Source organism: Cucumis sativus, chromosome 2 (genome assembly GCF_000004075.3).
Source record: "Cucumis sativus cultivar 9930 chromosome 2, Cucumber_9930_V3, whole genome shotgun sequence".
Lineage (NCBI taxonomy): Eukaryota > Viridiplantae > Streptophyta > Magnoliopsida > Cucurbitales > Cucurbitaceae > Cucumis > Cucumis sativus.
The window spans coordinates 968,147-985,986 of record NC_026656.2 but is presented as its reverse complement, the minus strand read 5'-3'; the positions used below and the strand labels follow the sequence as shown (position 1 = coordinate 985,986).

Sequence of the window (17,840 nt, the reverse complement as noted above, 5' to 3'; positions counted from 1 at the left end):
TAAGACATTGGTTTGGTGCATTATTTTTCCTCCAAGAAATAGAAACATTGTTCCATTGCCAAAAGAAAAAACAAATACAATCATTTTTGGAACTGTATCGAGTTACAAATTAAAGAGTTGATAGGTAATAGTTAGAAAAATGGTGTGCTTTTTGTGAAGATTCAATTTATCGATAAATGAATAAACAAGATAAACATAGTTTATTGATAAACGTGCAACATTTTAGAAGTGAATGGTAGAGTTGAGTTATTTAAAACGACTTATGCTGACGATGTCATAAACTATAATCTTAACCAAAATCTCATATAAACAATTAATACATTTCTATTTTTCATGTCTTATTATAGAAATCATTGTCAATAAAACGTATTATCATACAAAAGACTCTTAAATGAGTTCATTTCTAAGTTTAAATGATAAAAATGTCAACATACATGAAAAATTATAATTGATAACAATTTTAAGAATACATTTTAAGAAATGTGTAAATATATTAAAGTTTAACTTTGAATTTTTTTGCTATATTTATAATTTTTTGAATTATTTTATTATATTTAAAAAAATTTAAAAATATTGCTATTTTAAATCTAATTACTATATTTATAATTATTTAGGAACAAAAATAGAGGTAGAACAACCAAACCAACTGAGGCCCACAACTAACGGGCTTAAAAACTCAAAACGATGGGCCGAAATTTTCTTACTGGGCTTTAGTTACCATTTTACAAGACCAACAACCGACATGTCGTCATAATGGTACATCCATTATCCCATTTCCGACACGACGACCCCGTTTGTTACGTTGTTTAAAAGTTGAGAATACAAGAAGAGGGCAAAAACGGCGCAGCAAATAATGGGCGAAAATGGTAATTATATGAGAAATGAAGGGGCAAATAGTTAGACGACAGTTGGCAATTCGATTTGACTGTCACAGCAATTTCGACAAAAAATAAAGACTAACAGTTCAACGCCATCGAACTCGGGCGTGCGACAAATGTTGGAACAAGATAATTACTCTACACCCGATAACACAGTATAATATCCCAGATCCATCCCCTTTCTCTCTCCTCAATTTCTTCTTCTTCTTCTCTCTCTCTCTTAAAATCTTTAGGCAAAAGCAGAAAGGAGTTTTGGTTAAGCTCTTAGCTGTACAATACGAAGAAGCCCGTAGTTACCGATACTTAAGAAAAAGGATCTGGAAGTTCTCTCCCTCTTTCTCTCTCTCTTTCTCTCTCTCTTCGTGTTCGTTCTTTTCTTGGTTTCTTAGTTGCTGGTGGATCGATTGAGCTTTATCATCAGTTTGAAAGGCTGCTGAACAAGAAGAAGTAATCGTGTTTTTATGCTGATTTTTGTCCGTTTCGGTTTTGGTTTCAATCGTCTACTTGTCTAGGGTTCTACGGACGTTATTGATTCTGATTCTACTCCAGTTGTTCAACTTAGGTGAGGTTTTACCTTTTCAGATCCGTTGTTTTGATTCTTGGACTTCTTTAGTTGTTAAATTCATGTTTTGTTTGATTGCTGGAAAAAGAAATGTGTAATTGAAATCGATGATTGTTGACTTCTCCAATTCTGTATTTGAATTTTCTTTAGTTTACTTTTCAACTTACTTTTGTTGCAATCGATTCATTTCTTGAAATGAACACTGGATAAAACGTTGTATTCGTGTTTTATTTACTTGTTTTATGGAAGTTATAGGATATGTAGTGATTTTGGCGGGGAATTTCATTTGAGTTCGTCTGTTTGGTGTTTATTGCCGTTTGTTTTGCATAACATTGATCTTCATTGCAGTAGGTTGGGAGATATGGCGAATCGAGTGAAGGAGGACGAGAAGAACGAACGGATTATTCGCGGTCTTCTGAAATTGCAGGAGAATCGCCGGTGCATCAACTGCAACAGCCTGGTACACTATCATTACCTTTCTCATTGTCATGTTTCGCTTTGTTATATTTACTCGAACTAGTATTGGTTTAAATATTCGTTTTGTTTAAAAGAAATTCCAGTCGTTCCTTTTGACTCCTTCTTGATTTGGTTTCTTCAAATCGTAGCTCCATGAAAAGAAGTTAGGATGATCATTGCCATACTTTTGGTCATTGTTTTCACGTTAGATTTAATCAATTTCGTTGAAACACATGCAGGGACCACAGTACGTGTGCACAAATTTCTGGACGTTTGTTTGCACAACCTGTAGTGGAATACAGTAAGTGTGCATCGTTCTTGTATTTGATTCTTGTATCTCCTATTTCTCCAAAGACACGAAAACCGATGGTCATATATTTGCATTAGTCTTATGGAGTAATACTTTGGCGTATTTTGTTCACTTAATTGACAATAACTTATTTTTATTTTACTAATCAAATAGCCGCGAGTTCACGCACCGGGTAAAATCAATATCCATGGCCAAATTTACTTCTCAAGAAGTCAGCGCTCTTCAAGAAGGAGGAAATCAGGTATATGCTGGACATGGACGCTTACTTTTGTTTCTCAGAGATAAACCTTTACACTGTTAAGAATCATGATTTTCTTATATTTTACTTTTCTTTCATCTCTTTTCATGTATGAAGCGTGCAAAGGAAATTTACTTTAAAGAGTTGGATCCACAGCGTCATTCTTTTCCTGACAGCAGGTCATTTTATTTTACTTTTCTACTGTTAATGCGATGCTGTTATGTAGTTGAAATGGATGTTGTTCTGAGACAGTTTTCTTTACAGTAACGTTATGAGACTCAGAGACTTTATCAAGCATGTTTATGTGGACAGAAGATATAGTGGTGATAAAAATTTTGACAGGCCACCTAGGGTAAAATCGGTGAGATGCTCCAAATCCTTATTTGCTAATCTCTCTACAATGTATCTGAAGTTGAAGGGAGTGACCTATATTACATGATTTGTATTCTTAAATTGTGTTTTTGTCATTTTATCACAATTCTATTCAACTGAATCTTGATAGAATTCTTCTGCCATCCTATATAGGGTGAAAAAGAGGACACTTATGAAACCAGGAGAGCAGATACATATCAAGGAGGTTCTAGAAGCCCACCATATGAAGACCGTCGTTACAATGAAAGGTCCAGTCCTGGGGGAAGGAACTTCGATGAGAGAAGAAGTCCAGGATCTGATCACGAAAATCGACAGTTTGGTGATTTTAGGAAGAGTCCTGCTCGTTCTGAGGTTGTGAATGATTGGCGTAGAGAAGATAGATTTGGGAATGGAAAAAGAGTAGAAGATGGAAGATTATCTGATGGAGATTCAAAAATTGGAGGCAGGTCACCTGATCGACCAAATGATCTGGATGTATCCAGTCCCCCCATGGTACGACCTGTTAGGGATATTTTGGGAGAGAATGTATCTCCACTTCGTGTTATTGAACCACCAAAAAGTAGTGGTACGACCAAGGTTGCTGATAGCTCTGTGCATAAACAGGTGAGGTTTTTTTCTTTTTTATATTGAAATTATATTAGATATATGTTTCACATTGATATCCTTATTCAGTTACCCACCCGCTTCCTTTTTCCTATACTTTTATTTGCATGATATTTTCCGTCAAGAATTCTCGTCAATAACATTTCATCCTTCTGAGAACTGGTATCTGTCCATTTCTTTGAGCCTTTTCATTTAAAATTGATCACGTTTGGTCTGTTCTTGTTATCTCAGCAAGAGTCTCCTCTATATGACGGTGGTAAAGTATTGGACTTGGTCGTTGCATACATTAACAGGTTATGATATGATAAAATGTGGGGTATGTAAGTTTACCATGATACAAGAGTGGTCTAGAGAATTATGCTTGGTATTCAATGCCCATGGAAATAGTTTTAGTTAGCTCCTCGTGAAAAATGGATTTGTATATAGCCTCACGTAGAAGGTTTTCATTATAAAAACCTCTTATGTAGGAACAATTGATCATCATTACCAATAGCAGCATTTTGATCTGTGTCTTGTTCTGTACCTTTGTTGTTAACCAGCCGGCTTTATACATTACTTATCATTAGCTCAGTCTTGCTACTAGCGGAACTTTCAGTGTCAACTCATCAACATTAACTGTCACTCCTTTGAGTGTTGTTAATTATTGTTTTTTCCATTGAGATTACTATTGCCTTTTTCCATTGTTTCTGGATTACATCGTATTTAAACTGACACCATGTATTATTTAAATTTCAGAGAACTGCCTCTTCAAGTAGCTTAGGGTCCATCAGTGAGAATGTCGTGGAAACTAAATTGGAACCTTCTGGAAGTTTAATTGATTTTGATGCAGAACCTGAACCCATTGCTTCTGCAGTTCCGCAGCCACCACAAAGTTCTGCTCCACAACCGGTAACACACCCAGTGAATACTACAGGCGACAACAATTGGGCCTCGTTTGATGTTACGCCCCATGCGCCTCCCGCTCCTGCTAATGTTGGCACCTTAGAGTCTGTACTTTCCCAATTGTCAGTTTCAGGGTCTGTTCCTGGTGTTTCAGGATCACATGGTGCTGCTGGTGCAGTACCTAATGCACCGGTAGGCAGCATGACAATGTTACCAACTGGTTTTGATCCTTCTTTTGGATCAGGAGGGAACGCCCATATGTCTCCTCCCTTTTCTGGTGGGGCACCTTCAGCTGGACCGGGGGCTGGTTTGTCGACATTTCCTCCATCAGGTGCTTCAGCATCTGGCTCTTGATTTATAGTTGTCTAATTACTCCATATTGCTAAAAGTGCTTCTCATAATTTATGGTTCAGGGCAATGGTCCAACGTGCAGTCGCAGACACATTCTTTATTTCCTGGTGGTAATCCTCAGCCTGCGGGCCAACAATTTCCACCATCAATGGACAGAACCATCAATCATGTGGTTCGTTCGCTGTAGACTCACTTGCCTTTTTATTTTCAATGGTTTATTGTTTAAAACTAACTTTGTTCATCTTATTCTTCCTTGTGATTTTTGGTAGCCATGGAATGCTTCACATAACTCCCAAGGACCTCTAAGTAATCCAGCAGCTCATGCACCTCAAGATTTTTCAACTCCTTCACAGGCATTACCTTCTGGTGTACCACAAACTTCTGCACCTGAAGTAAAGCCTAGCGGGCGAAAAGAGTTACCAGCCGTAATTATTTTTCTCCCCTTTCTTTGGTTTCCCATTACGTAATTATCTTTGGGTTGCGTGGATCACCCTGCATTATTACAATTGACTATTTTCTAATCATCTGCAGGATCTTTTTACTTTTAATTACTCATCCTATCCTGCACCAGTTCCAGGGTGGCATACTGTTCCGCAACGCCCCGTGGTATATGCAATGCCGTATAATCCTGCAATGGTATTTTCTCTTCTTGAAACTATTAAGTGTGGGTTTTTAGTATTTTCACAATGATTTCCATGGACACTTAATATGTCTCTAAACTTTTGTTTACTTTTTACAGCCTGTGCCAAGTTTTCCACAATCTTCTACATCTACAAATCCATTTGATCTCAGTAGTGAACAACCTCAGGTATGTTGATACTAACTTTTACATTTGGCCTTTTGTATTACATAAAGTTGGTTATGTAATCTTGCCTCAACTGGTTTAGAATATTGATCCGCTCCTTGTGCACTATCTCACAATTTTAAATTATTGTAATTTAAATCCGTGCCTACTGTTTTGTTAAACTTCCACTCTTGCTTCTGTAAACTTTTTTTTCAATTATTTAGGGTTTTGTTCGTTGGTCTTTTTTTTATAAAAAAAATTAAGATTATAAATGCTACTTCCACCCCTAAGTATACTTATGTTTTCAAAAAACTTTTATGCAGTTTCCTTCCATGGGTCCATTGCAAAATACATTACCAAGTGGGCAACCTGCACCAAATTTAATACACAATCCTGGCTACGGTAATCCCACATCGACATGGATGCCACACCAGCCACCTTCTAATTTATCGCAGTTACCACCCCAGGGGCCATATCAACCTACAATGCCTTCAAGTAAAACGATCCCATCCTTTTAACATATATAAAAAATCTCACCATTTGGCACACTTGTTGACTTATACGATTCTGCTGTATGATATCTCAGGGCCACCTTACATGGGACAGCAAATAGCCAGCAACGTACAACCTTACAGGTAATTTGTGTATATTTTCCCCATAATTTATGCATTCATTGGAAGGAAACTTAATATTATCTTTGGGAGTCTAAAAATGTTAAATCATTTTGTTTTTGTTTTCTTTTTCTTTTTCTTTTTCTTTCTTTATTATCTACAATTTGAAACATGATTTTATTCTTCAAATTCAGAAATTCAAAGTGTGTTTTTGAAGCCAATAAACTCGATTATTGTTTTCAAATACAGAAAATAAACAATAAAGTAGTTATTAAATGGAACCTATATTATCCCATGGAGTCCGAACAATTTTGACATCAACTATGCGTTTTCACTCTATGTGGCATTGAAATTCATCTCAGGCATCCTGGACTTGGCAACTATGGTAACGAGGGAGCTACTGGTGTGTACACAGATATGAGCCAGCAGACAGCTGGTCGATTCTCGGCACCCTCTACTCCAAACCCCTTCTCGTCCACCGGAGGTAACCCATTTGGCTAGTGAGATAATGGAATAGCCCTGGCATTATTGTCTTGTCTTATTGCTCACCATCCCAAGTCCCAAGTCCCTCGGTGAAAAATTTTTGGTATCCATTGCAATTCTCTTCATTATATTATGTTTATCAGTGAGATAAAGAAGAGTCAAAATTATCCTATTGGCACTGTACATTTTGTTTGATGTCCGAGGGACGAAAATTCTTAAGAGAAAGAGTGAGAGTAAAAAGAATATTAGGTTAAAGTGGAGGCGTAGATTATTTGTCCTTCCTGAACTGCACCTTTTATCAATCAACTTTTTGTTATCTCTAGGAGGCTACGGTTGGTGAATTTTAGGTGTTAGTAAAGAGTTTCCATTGGGATTTTATATGATTTTCCCCTTCAAGTTGTATAATTTTTCTTTTTGTTTGTTTGTTTGTATTTTAATTTGTTTTTTCTTTCTTTTTTTGGTGTTAATTATATGATTTGTTCATTATTGTGAGTTGTGATTATATATTGTTTGGAGAAAGTTGTAGCAAACAGATCAAATTGCTGCAGGCTTTGCAGCTACGGTTTGTTTCGAAGATGTTGAAAAATCATGTATGATCTCTCTTACCTCAACTGTTGTTTTTAAATCATTTTAGGCATATTTGATTCATTCTTGTGTTCTTTTACATTAGCAAAACATTTTACTAAATTACAAATTTGATCGAAGTCTAGAATTAGAATTTAATTACTATGTTGAGGACTGTATGTTGAGGACTGTATGTTGAGGACTGTTTGGAGTATCTTTTCATATTTGTAGGAATCATTTAGAAAAATAAGAAATTATTTTAAATGATTTTTTAAAATATCTAATCTATATGATTTAGACATAGTTAAATATTGTCTGTCATATACAAATGGTCAAATTATAGTCTATTTTGTGATATTTCATAAATAGTTTAGTTTATTTTGCCTTAACAAATTTTATCACAAGTTTTTTCAAAAATTTAAAAAATTGATAAACTGTTTACCCAATGAATTTTTTTTATAAGGGTAAATATTTCAATTCTTGACAATTTTCCTTTTCCTTTTAGGATGTAAAATCACATGCTAAATTCTAAACTTTAATCCGATGTCTTGGTAGCATCTCAATTATTTATTTTTTTACATATTTTCTTAATATTATAATTTTATAATAAGTTGAGCCACCTGTTCGTTAATAAGCTTAATAAGCTACTATATATATATTTACAAATGAGGCAATGTTTTAAAAGACTACACATTTTTCTTTTCTATTTGAGGGAACAAATCAAATCATCAAAAAAAAAAAAAAAGCTATTGGGAATTACATGTTTTGAATTTTATAGGGTGACTCCAAATCCTATATATAATATAATATAATTCAATCAGGAAGGAATTTTTGGAGCCACGCATTGAATGAATTGGGGGTTTGATTTCTCATACAGCTCCTACAACCATTTGCCTGTTCTTCCATATCACTGGAGCCACCAGCATCCATACTACATTAGAAAATACTCTATTAGATTAATTTTATTTAATTACTTCTTGGTGGTGGTTGAAAACAGATTTGCAAAATGATTTACAATTTTCAAATGAAGTTTTGGATTTTTTCAAGTATAAAGGATTTTTTTCTTGATATCCAACATTGTTTTAATTATTACTTTAAAAACTAATATTGAAAACGGCAGACAGAAAAATTTGCAAATTCTATTGATATTTTTTTATAAATATTTTGGTTTATTGTTATATTTGAAAATGTTCCATTTCAAAACCAATTTGGAAAATACAACAATTTTTTTTCTTTTGCTCCAAAATATATATAAATAAAACAAAATATGAGTTTATCTACAATAAATTGACATAATGCAAAAAAAAAAAAAAAATGTTTTTTTTCTCTGTTAAACGAATATTTGTTATTAACTTTAAATATGAATATAGAAGGATACTTTAATTATAAAAATAGCACATTGATTCTCTTATTTTCAGGAGAGAACCAAAAATGGTTTGGTTCAATTTGGCCCACCAAAACCCAACTTAAGAAATAGGCACCATATTCACTTGAAAAAGGAATTTAGCTTCGGTAATGGAAGGACTATTTTTCGTTTTCAAAATTGAAAATAAGAGACAAGTAGATTTTCAAATAAAAACATTTATAAAATTAGAGAGTGATCTTGGAATGATTACAATCCTAAATCGTGAAATTGAAATGAATTAAATAATTATGTTAATTTTAAAACCAAAATATGAAGAAAAAAGTGATTTTATTTAAAAACAATTTTAAAATCACCTCCCAAGCTTATCCAAAGACGGCTTTCGATTGAAAAAGTGAAAAAAAAAAACATTTTAATTAAAAAAAAGATGGATAAAAACAAAAGACAGGTTCTTCAAAATAAAAAACGCAAAACCACAAATACAGCATTAGAAAAAGGAACTTACAGTAAACACAAACAGCGAGCCATTCATTGACAATCCTAACCCAAGTGCTTGTCCATCCAACGTCAATTGTCCACCTGTACAGTTTAAAATTAACCCTTTCTCCTCACTAACCCATAAACAAAATCCAGAATTATCGCATTAAACTAATGTGGTTAGTTGGAATCTGAGTCAATGTTGAGTCCCCTATCATTATAGGGTCCATAGGAATCTTTGAGTTGGCGTTTATTGCCTATTCAAAGAAGGAAGTATTTGGTGGATAAAAAAGTGATATGAGGAGTCAAAGTTTGAGAGGCAACACTTAGTGGCAAACTAAAGCTTTGGTTTTTAATAACGGAAACAAAGATAAAAAAAAGAACCTTAAAGTCAGATTCCAGAAGTGAATTGCTGTGTTTATAACAAAAGCAGAAAAGATTTTGTTGGCATAAAAAAAGCATGAAAAGATGGAGAACGTGACTTTTGTTAGTGGATGTTGAGTAAGTTTATTTATTAATTTAATGTGTTTGTATTTTAAGAAAATCATTTCTTGAACCATGATCTATATTTTAAAGACCATATTATAAAAATACAGCAGGTTAAATTACTCAAAAAGGAATGCAAGTTGTTTCAAACATCCATTAGAGTAGTAGAATGGAATTTGGAACAATGTAAGTTGGTGATTAGAAATGGCAATGGGTTAGTGGTGTTCAAGTCCTAGTTTTCAATCCACTAACACTACTATTAGATCACAATGTTCCAAATCACATTCCTCATTCAAAGCAATTTCAATTATAATAGTTGTTTTGAAATATTTAGGAAAGGTATGTTATTGCTTTTCATAATCAAATTATTTTCTTAAACAAAAAGACAAAGTTCGATTACGACTTTTAAAAAAAATTAATTTAGCTTAAAACATGTATTATATTATTCTTTTATGAAAAAAAATCCCGAATTAATGGAAAAACAAAAAGTTGAATTATGATTTTTTAAAAAAAATTAATTTAGCTTAAAATATGTATTATATTGTGCTTTTCTCAAAGGAAAAAAAAACCTGAATTAATGGGAAAGAAAAAGGTTGGAGTGAGGGAAACGTACTTTCGAATGGGGTGATTTGTATTCCAACCAATCAAAAGCATTGCAAAGTACATTGCTCCGGTGGCGAAAACCAAGTGGAAGAAACCATAGCCGTATGGGACATCATCTTCTTCGTCTTGTTTGTCATCCTTCCTGAACTGCACCTTTTATCAATCAACTTTTTCTTTCCTTTTATTTTCAAACTAAAAGATAAATCTTTTAAAATATTTACAAAAACATAGAAAAGTTTCATATTATATCAATATCACTAATAGACGTCCATGCTATATTTAAAAAATATATATTTTTTAAATTTTAATTTTGTCGTGGAAATAAGAATAATTATGGTAAACAAAATTTTTTTTGAGAGCGGAGAAGAACGCACCTGGAAACATTTGGAGTCAATTCCGGTGGAGAATGTTGCTATAACCATTGCAAGTACAGCAACGATAAAGCTCTGTCACACGCGTTATGATTGTTGTAACTTGTGTAAGAGAAGGGGTGGGGAAAAAAATAGAATCATATCATAAAAATATAGAAAAAGTATGTTATATAATATTTATTTTATTTGGACTTTTAAGGAGAGAATTGGGAAAACTATACATCTAAAGGATAATTTTCTGTCAACTGACTTTTAATTTTAAAATATGTACTCTGTCCAGTTGTAAAATCATTACCAACGAACTCGTGAAATCATTGGTAAATAAAGAAAAGATATATCGCACTAAATTGATGATAAGCAATACCAAATCAAGAATATAATTTAACTTTGTAAAGCAAAACCCCCTTTAAACTGATTTGGTTTTTTTCTTTCAAATCAAGAAGATTTATATCACGAAACAAACATAAATCTTTAAAAAAAAAAGCAAATGACAAAATCCTTTGTTTTCTGTTATTTAAATTTCTGGCATTTTGTTTCAAAACTTGACTTGGATCTTAAAGTAGATAAAACGAAACTCGTCGATAAAATTAATGTTTATAACTAAACTATTAAAAACAATAAATCGAAAACAAAATGGATATTAAACTTTGGTTACATAACGTTAAAGAAGTAAATAGAACTTACTATAATGGTTAGCCAGTCGGTTTTGTTTGAAGAGTCTGCATTTCTAACACACTTTCCTCCTCCTGGTTCACTACAAGAAAATTGTCCAAATTAGTAGGCATTTACAAAATTCCTAAAATCATAACAGAATTAATATTTAATAACCATATATTGATACATGAGAATTTTTGTTGTGTAAACTATAATGCTGTTTATTGCAAAGAATGTTTATTTCTAATGTGTTTGAACTTTTAAGAGGTAAAGATGGAAGAATACATCTCGTAACAAGTATCAACTACAGGAACCATTGTTAAGAAAACCAATCTCTCTTCTAAAATGAATTCCAAAGTTGGCCTTGGTTTAATGATGATGAAGGCATGATGATGTAGCCTTGCACTTACATTTCTTAGAATTTCAAAGAATTGTAGTGGGTGGCCCTTGGACAGAAGAAAAACTAGGCTCCTCACCACCCACCCACACTTCAGTTTAATTATGAATTGGTAGGACTTTTGTAGTAATAGAAACATCTTTTGAGTGCTAAAGAAGCATTTTTTCTAACTAGTTTTTTAAGAGTAAAGAAAAAAATCACTTATGAAAAAACTCACTTAAAAACACAACATCCAGAAGTTATTTGTAGCTAACTCAAACTCAATGAGTTCAATATGTTCAAATCCCTACCTACACAATGTTGAATAGATATCAACTGGCTAGACACAAGTACTTACAAAAGCATCAAAAGTAACATAGTTTTTGTATTAATGTAGACATAAGTACTAAACTGACACTCATGATGACTATGAGAGATGGGGATAAAAGTAGAGATCATCATACCTCCTAATGGCGCACCAGCAGATAAATACTATGTAGAGCCCCATCAAACCAGGAGTCAGGATGCCAGCATCCACCTGTTATGGTCTTAGTTAGCAGTCATACACCAAATCATCAGTGAGGTGAAATCTAACAATGGATGTGTTAATTATGTTGGAACTTACTTTTGGATGGAGAGAAACGCTGGTCATGAGTTGGAGTAGAACCAGTGTCCACGTAATGAAAAAAATATTGAGAAGACAAGTCGGCTGTGGCACATACCATATGTACATTGAAATGATTCCCACTAAACAGATCACATATGCCATTGTTGCAAGTAACATGATGTGTATTTGACTGCAAGAACAGTATCTTACATTTAGAAAAAGTACAAGTGTGAGACCATAGCCTATTGCTTTCTCATATGTGATGCCATCTTTATCATTTCTCATATACGTTGAATCTTCAATACACCAGCCTTGGTCATACATACACAAAGTTCAGGCTATAGAAGTGAATCTGATATCACTGTGCTTGCCCAATGAAAGGTGAAGAAAACCAAAATTATCCCCCAAAACGTTTGTCAAAATATCAAGATTTAAATTTAACCATCCGAACGTTTCTTCAATTAAATCTTCACGATTGCTTGTTTTTTTTACTTCTTTTCTTTTGATATGTATATATTGATATAATCACATTTTAGGGTTAAAAAAAAAAACAATTCACGCCTGCAAAAGTACTGCAAATTGTAAAGTATTTTCAGAGCTAAATCAAAACTGTTCATAATTTTTTTTCAGAGAGAACAGATTTGGTAATGCAATGAATGAGGTAACGTAGCTTACCATCTGTCTGCAGGCTTGTCGGATTGGCAACAATCATTCAACCATGTTATAAAGCTTATCACGCTTACAAGCTGAATCAGGAGAAAGACCCTGAAAATGGTAAAAACTTTAAACGTCATGTTCCAGCAATCGAAATCTTCTTTTTAAATTCAAAATATATTCCACCAGCTTCTGAAACAAAATTTGAAAGTTTGGGTAAACTTTGAAGTAATGTACATCGGCGAAAAAGGAAGTACCCGGCACCAAAATGTGCAACGTCCCCTGCAAAAATATGCATCAGAAATTTCATTTTAGTTACTTTAAAATCCTTTTTTTGGGGGGGGGGGAAGGGTAATGAGAGACTAACCATATAGTCGAATAACGGTGGCGGGAAGCACAAAGGGGATGATTATGAAGGCAACCCATAAGATAATCTTTGCAGACCACCATCCAGAATGCCAAGTACTTCTACGTCCTCGCATCTTTGAAGTGCCAGTTGTAGAAAGAAACATGGTGAAATAAAATATCTAAAGTAGACGTTAAGGACTAAAAATTATGACCTTAACTTGAAATTAAACTATAACTCAAAGACAGAGCCGACTCTTCTGAGCAACGAAGGATACAAAGCATCCCAAGCTTACACGAAGAACTCCTTCAGCACCTAGACAATCACGCGCCCCGTGACATCCTTTTAATCCTATACCCATTTTCAACATATGTTAGATTCCATCAATTAGTTGTAGAAGATTGATGAGATAATGCTATGCATTGCTCACTCTAATCCACAGGCATAGTATAATTTAAATTTTTTTCCCCCAGCGCTATGAATGTATGTTGAAATCCAAATATTATGCAGAAAGCTAATGTACATATCATCAAAATTCACAAGGAATACTGTAACATCTATGAAGTATAACTCAGTCTTACTTTCCATCTCTGTCAATGCGCCGCGGCCATAATCCCGGACAGCCCATGCCAACAAATTAGCAATTAGAAACATTAAGGCATAAATATATCTTGCCATCCAAGGATTAGATCCATTGCGAAATTGGCTAAACCATGTATCAGCCTTGAATATGCGGCGACCCTCGTCGGAGCTTCCTCCGCCGCTAGTCTCCATTTCTACTTAAGGCAGTCTACATTTCATCCATTATTCTCTGTATAGTACAGAATCAAACGGGGTTTTCACAACTTGCTTCTCTTCCCTGAATCAATAACAAAAGAGTTGAAGGCGGTGGCGGCAAGAAACTTCAATGACAAAGCGTAGAAACAAAAGTCCAAATTAGATGTGTGAACTGTGAGTTAAAAACTGAAAATTACAGTTTAGAGATTTTGAACGGGAGGTTATGAAATTAACTTATTACTGTGATATATATCTTTTGTTTTCGTTCTCGAAATCTGTCAATGTTTAAATCTATGTATCAATATATGATAGATCAAATCAACGCCATCGAAATCACGTTATACGGTTTGAGTTAATTTCAAGTTTCAACAGAGATCCTGTGGCGCTGCCATATCCCTCTCTAAAAAGAAATTAATTAATAAATAAATAAATAGCAATCGGGACCCCTTCCGCCCGGCACGGCATCAGATGCGCCTTTCGGCGATCAGCCAACAACCCGAAATTTCAACTCTCTATATTCCAGAAAAGCTGGTTCATCGGGATACGTGCGAGCATCAATCATCATCAAGTTTAAGCACAAAAGAGACTATTTCTTGAAATGTAAGTCCGCTGCAGGGGAATAACTTCTACCAAACTCATTCTATGACGATTATACCCTCGGATTGAATTTTAAATTAGAACTATAATAAAATAACCATTGATACTTTAACTGTCAGCTTGGTAATTGCATCTGTGTGGGCTCGGCTCTAGGATCCTAGACCGAGTTTCGCAATGGAGTACTGTACAGGCATGGAAATTGAAAAAGTAGGCCACTGCAGAAGACCAAATTTGAAGCAAAATGATTCTTCGTTCATCAGTTTCCCAACAGATGGCATTGCTTTACTCAAAATAATTATCTCAATCAAATTAGCCCGCAGAATAACGATTTTAACATTTTTCAGGGACGAACAGTGTCTATATACCAGTAATTTGATTGTGATAAATGTAGATCCAATCGACGTTAAACCTCCTCTTCCTTCAGATTAAACACGAAGAACTTCATAGTACGCACATAGAACAGAAATAAATATCTACCAAAGAACCTATTCATTAGCCGGCAACAGAGAAAAAAAAAAGAAAAAGAAAAACTAAATTTCTCACAAAGGAAACCGACTTAACGAAGACAAAGGCAGTATCGGTACAATTTCGATCGCAACTACTAAAACGAACACATTCGCACTCAATCCTAAGATTTCAGAGCGAAGAGTTACGAATCACATAATAATCACCAACCGATAGAAAACAAAACAAAAAAAAAAAAAAAAAGAAGAAAAACTAAATTTCTTACGAAGGAAACTGACTTAGCGAAGAAATGCAGTATCGGTACAATTTCGATCGCAAATACTAAAACGAACACATTTGGACTCAATCGTAATATAGATTTCAGACCGAAGAGTTAAAAATCGTATAATAATCAGCAGTTACCTCAACAGAATACAAAAATTAAGCAACTAAACTAAGGATAACTAAATTTCTCACAAAGGAAACCGGCATAGAAAAGAAATACAGTATCGGTACAATTTCAATCGCAAATACTAAAACTAACACATTCGCACTCAATCCTAACACAGATTTCAGAGCAAAGAGTCACAAATCACATAATAATCACCAGTTGCCTCAACAGAAAGAAAAAATCAAGCAGGCAAACAAACTACGCGATGATGAAGAAGAAGAAGAAGAACCGTACCTGCAACGGATCCAGTTACCGAAATCAAGGAGAGAAGATTGAAGAAATTGAGAATGTTAGTGGAGAAAAGGTTGAATGTTAATCGTTCTTTCTCCGGGAAATTTCTGAAGAAAATCTCTCCGGAAGGAAGAAAGGAAGCAGGGAGAGAATCTGGAGTTTTGGTTAAGAATTTTGAGAGTTGAATTACATATAAAATGAAATGAGAGAGAGAGATAGAGAGATTGCTTTTAGGAAGGTTTCCTTTGAGCGCTGTTTCTTTTTCCCGCCGTAAGGTTGTTGTTTTTTCAGTTCAGTCCTTTTTTTTTTTTCTCCTCGTGACGTCCAACTTATTGAGTAAAATTTTAGCTTTATACTCAAAATAAGGCATGTTATAGTCCCAAATGAATGAATCCTCATTTCCCTCAAATTATTTTATTTCTTTCTTTACGAATATATCAAATCCAATTAAACTATTTACAAATATAGTAAATTTTTAATTTCTATCCCTAAAAAGAATTATTTTATCATAGCCCTTAAATGTATTTTTAATTTTAATCTTGATCTTTATAACCAAATAATAAAAATGTTTAGAAAAAAAATAAATTATGACACTATTTTTTTTTTTTGTATATTACAAATATGTTAAAATTAGTGATATCGTACGGTAATTATATGACTATTAGAGGTCTATTAGACGGTAATCATAAGAATATCAAACGTGACATTACTTTTAAATTTATTACTTTTGCAAATTTAGAACATTACGTGACATTAGCTTTGTTATCATAAATTCATTACGTGCTATTTTTACAAAAACTCCATTGTTATTTAACGTTCAAGTTTTAAAATATTTTAATACTAGTTTAAGTTTTAAGTTTCGTTTCAACTTAATGATTAAGTTGAAGGTATTACACAACTTTTTATTTCAATTTAGTCGAGATTCTAAGATTTAAATTTTCAATATTGATTTTTTAATAATTAATTAAGGTTATTATTCATTAATTAATTTAAATTGATCATAAAAGAAAAAAATAATTTAAGTTTGATAGTGATGAATTAAATATTTAGTAAATTTATGTTTTTCAAAAAATAGAACGATAAAGTTAATAAAATATTTTCAAAATACAGTACTCACGAAAGTTTATCAGTTTTTATAAATATATCCAAAATTTCAAAATTTGAGGTGTAAATATTTTAATTTATTTGGTTGTATTTAAAATTTTCCTTAATTATAATTATTTAAAATGATTCGGTAGACATTTACCGGAAGATAAAGAAAATGAGTATTGAATGGAAGGTGAAATGTGGTGTGGTTTAGGTATAATGACTAAAAAGTAAATGTACTATCAAATTATGATTAAATTTTTATAATTTGGCTATATTTTTTAAATGCTGTATGCTTTCAATTTTTGTTTACCACGTTAAGTATCGAGATTAATAATTAATTCACAAATCTTCTTCTCAAGAAAGATATATATTTATATATAATTCACAAAATAATACATTATATTTTGCCTTCTAAATCACAATGGTATAATCTAAAATGGAGAAAAATTTCAATCTTACTCGGTGTATTTGTTGTAGGTGTTAAAGATAGAAAGAGTATGAAAGTACTTTTATTAGGGCAAAAGAGCGAAAAGTTCGTGGCAAGCATTGGTTCCTTTAGTTTTGAAATCGACTTCACAATGGTGTTGTTTATTACGAATGTGTGTTGTGGGTCTAGTCAACAACCTCTCGAGTTGTCGACCATCTCTTTTGATTACAAGTGATTGACAATGGCACATGTCCGATTGTAGTGTGTGCTCGTGGTTAACCATATCAAATTTGATTATTCTTTGAATGTTCTTTTAGTTTTTGATTTGACGTTCCTTTTGATTGCCTAGTTAATTTGAAAAAAGTGAGAAATTTTTAGTGAAAATTGACATACGACTCTAACATAGTCTACTTTTAAAAGTTGACAATGAACAAATTGTGTGATATAAATTGTTCTAAAGTAACCCACTTATATCACTTTAGGATAGTCTACTTTAAAAAGTTGAGAATGAACAATTTGTTCACAACAATAGCAAGTTTGAAGATGTGTTTAATTTTGAAAAAAAATTGAAAACCAATTCAAAAATAGCTTTTGAAACATTTTTAAAATGTATTTTAAACCAATTTTATATATAAAAAAAATCAATAAAACATATTTTCTTTAGTCAATTTAAACAAAGCCTTAAAATCTCTGTCATAAATTTATTTCAATAACTAATCTTCACCCGTTCACCATAAAAACAAATCATCTTTTGAATTAAATATTAAAATTATTAGATCAAAATAGGTGAGAT

General features: G+C 33.0%; 2 protein-coding genes across 7 annotated transcripts; one reads left to right on the top strand and one right to left on the bottom strand.

Annotated features, from left to right (window-relative positions):
* Positions 1-1,050: 1,050 nt before the first annotated feature.
* LOC101209764 (probable ADP-ribosylation factor GTPase-activating protein AGD14) lies at positions 1,051-7,123 on the top strand. 2 transcript variants are annotated; one of them, XM_011650360.2, is made up of 15 exons: positions 1,051-1,440; positions 1,789-1,900; positions 2,136-2,197; positions 2,360-2,447; positions 2,562-2,623; positions 2,709-2,805; positions 2,970-3,419; positions 4,155-4,632; positions 4,715-4,824; positions 4,922-5,077; positions 5,184-5,288; positions 5,392-5,460; positions 5,760-5,931; positions 6,023-6,071; positions 6,410-7,123. In XM_011650360.2, exons 2-15 carry the CDS (start codon positions 1,802-1,804, stop codon positions 6,546-6,548), a joined length of 2,136 nt encoding a protein of 711 aa, XP_011648662.1. In that variant the 5' UTR covers positions 1,051-1,440; positions 1,789-1,801; the 3' UTR covers positions 6,549-7,123. The 2 variants fall into 2 exon arrangements, with proteins under 2 accessions (XP_011648662.1, XP_011648661.1); XM_011650359.2 differs by having other exon boundaries at positions 1,098-1,440; positions 1,792-1,900.
* Positions 7,124-7,690: 567 nt separating this feature from the next.
* Positions 7,691-15,855, bottom strand: LOC101210010 (probable serine incorporator). 5 transcript variants are annotated; one of them, XM_031881537.1, is made up of 14 exons: positions 15,535-15,853; positions 14,513-14,620; positions 13,613-13,890; positions 13,309-13,382; positions 13,053-13,212; positions 12,943-12,967; positions 12,707-12,796; positions 12,050-12,221; positions 11,889-11,962; positions 11,079-11,148; positions 10,398-10,469; positions 10,034-10,170; positions 8,963-9,036; positions 7,691-8,025 (listed from the first exon to the last, which is right to left on the bottom strand). In XM_031881537.1, the coding sequence occupies exons 3-14, from the start codon at positions 13,803-13,805 to the stop codon at positions 7,964-7,966; spliced, it is 1,203 nt and encodes a 400-aa protein (XP_031737397.1). In that variant the 5' UTR covers positions 13,806-13,890; positions 14,513-14,620; positions 15,535-15,853; the 3' UTR covers positions 7,691-7,963. The 5 variants fall into 5 exon arrangements, 3 of the variants coding, with proteins under 3 accessions (XP_031737397.1, XP_004139427.1, XP_011648660.1); XM_004139379.3 differs by lacking the exon at positions 14,513-14,620 and having other exon boundaries at positions 15,535-15,852; XR_004214735.1 differs by lacking the exons at positions 7,691-8,025; positions 8,963-9,036; positions 14,513-14,620 and having other exon boundaries at positions 10,034-10,165; positions 10,398-10,496; positions 15,535-15,855.
* Positions 15,856-17,840: the final 1,985 nt, after the last annotated feature.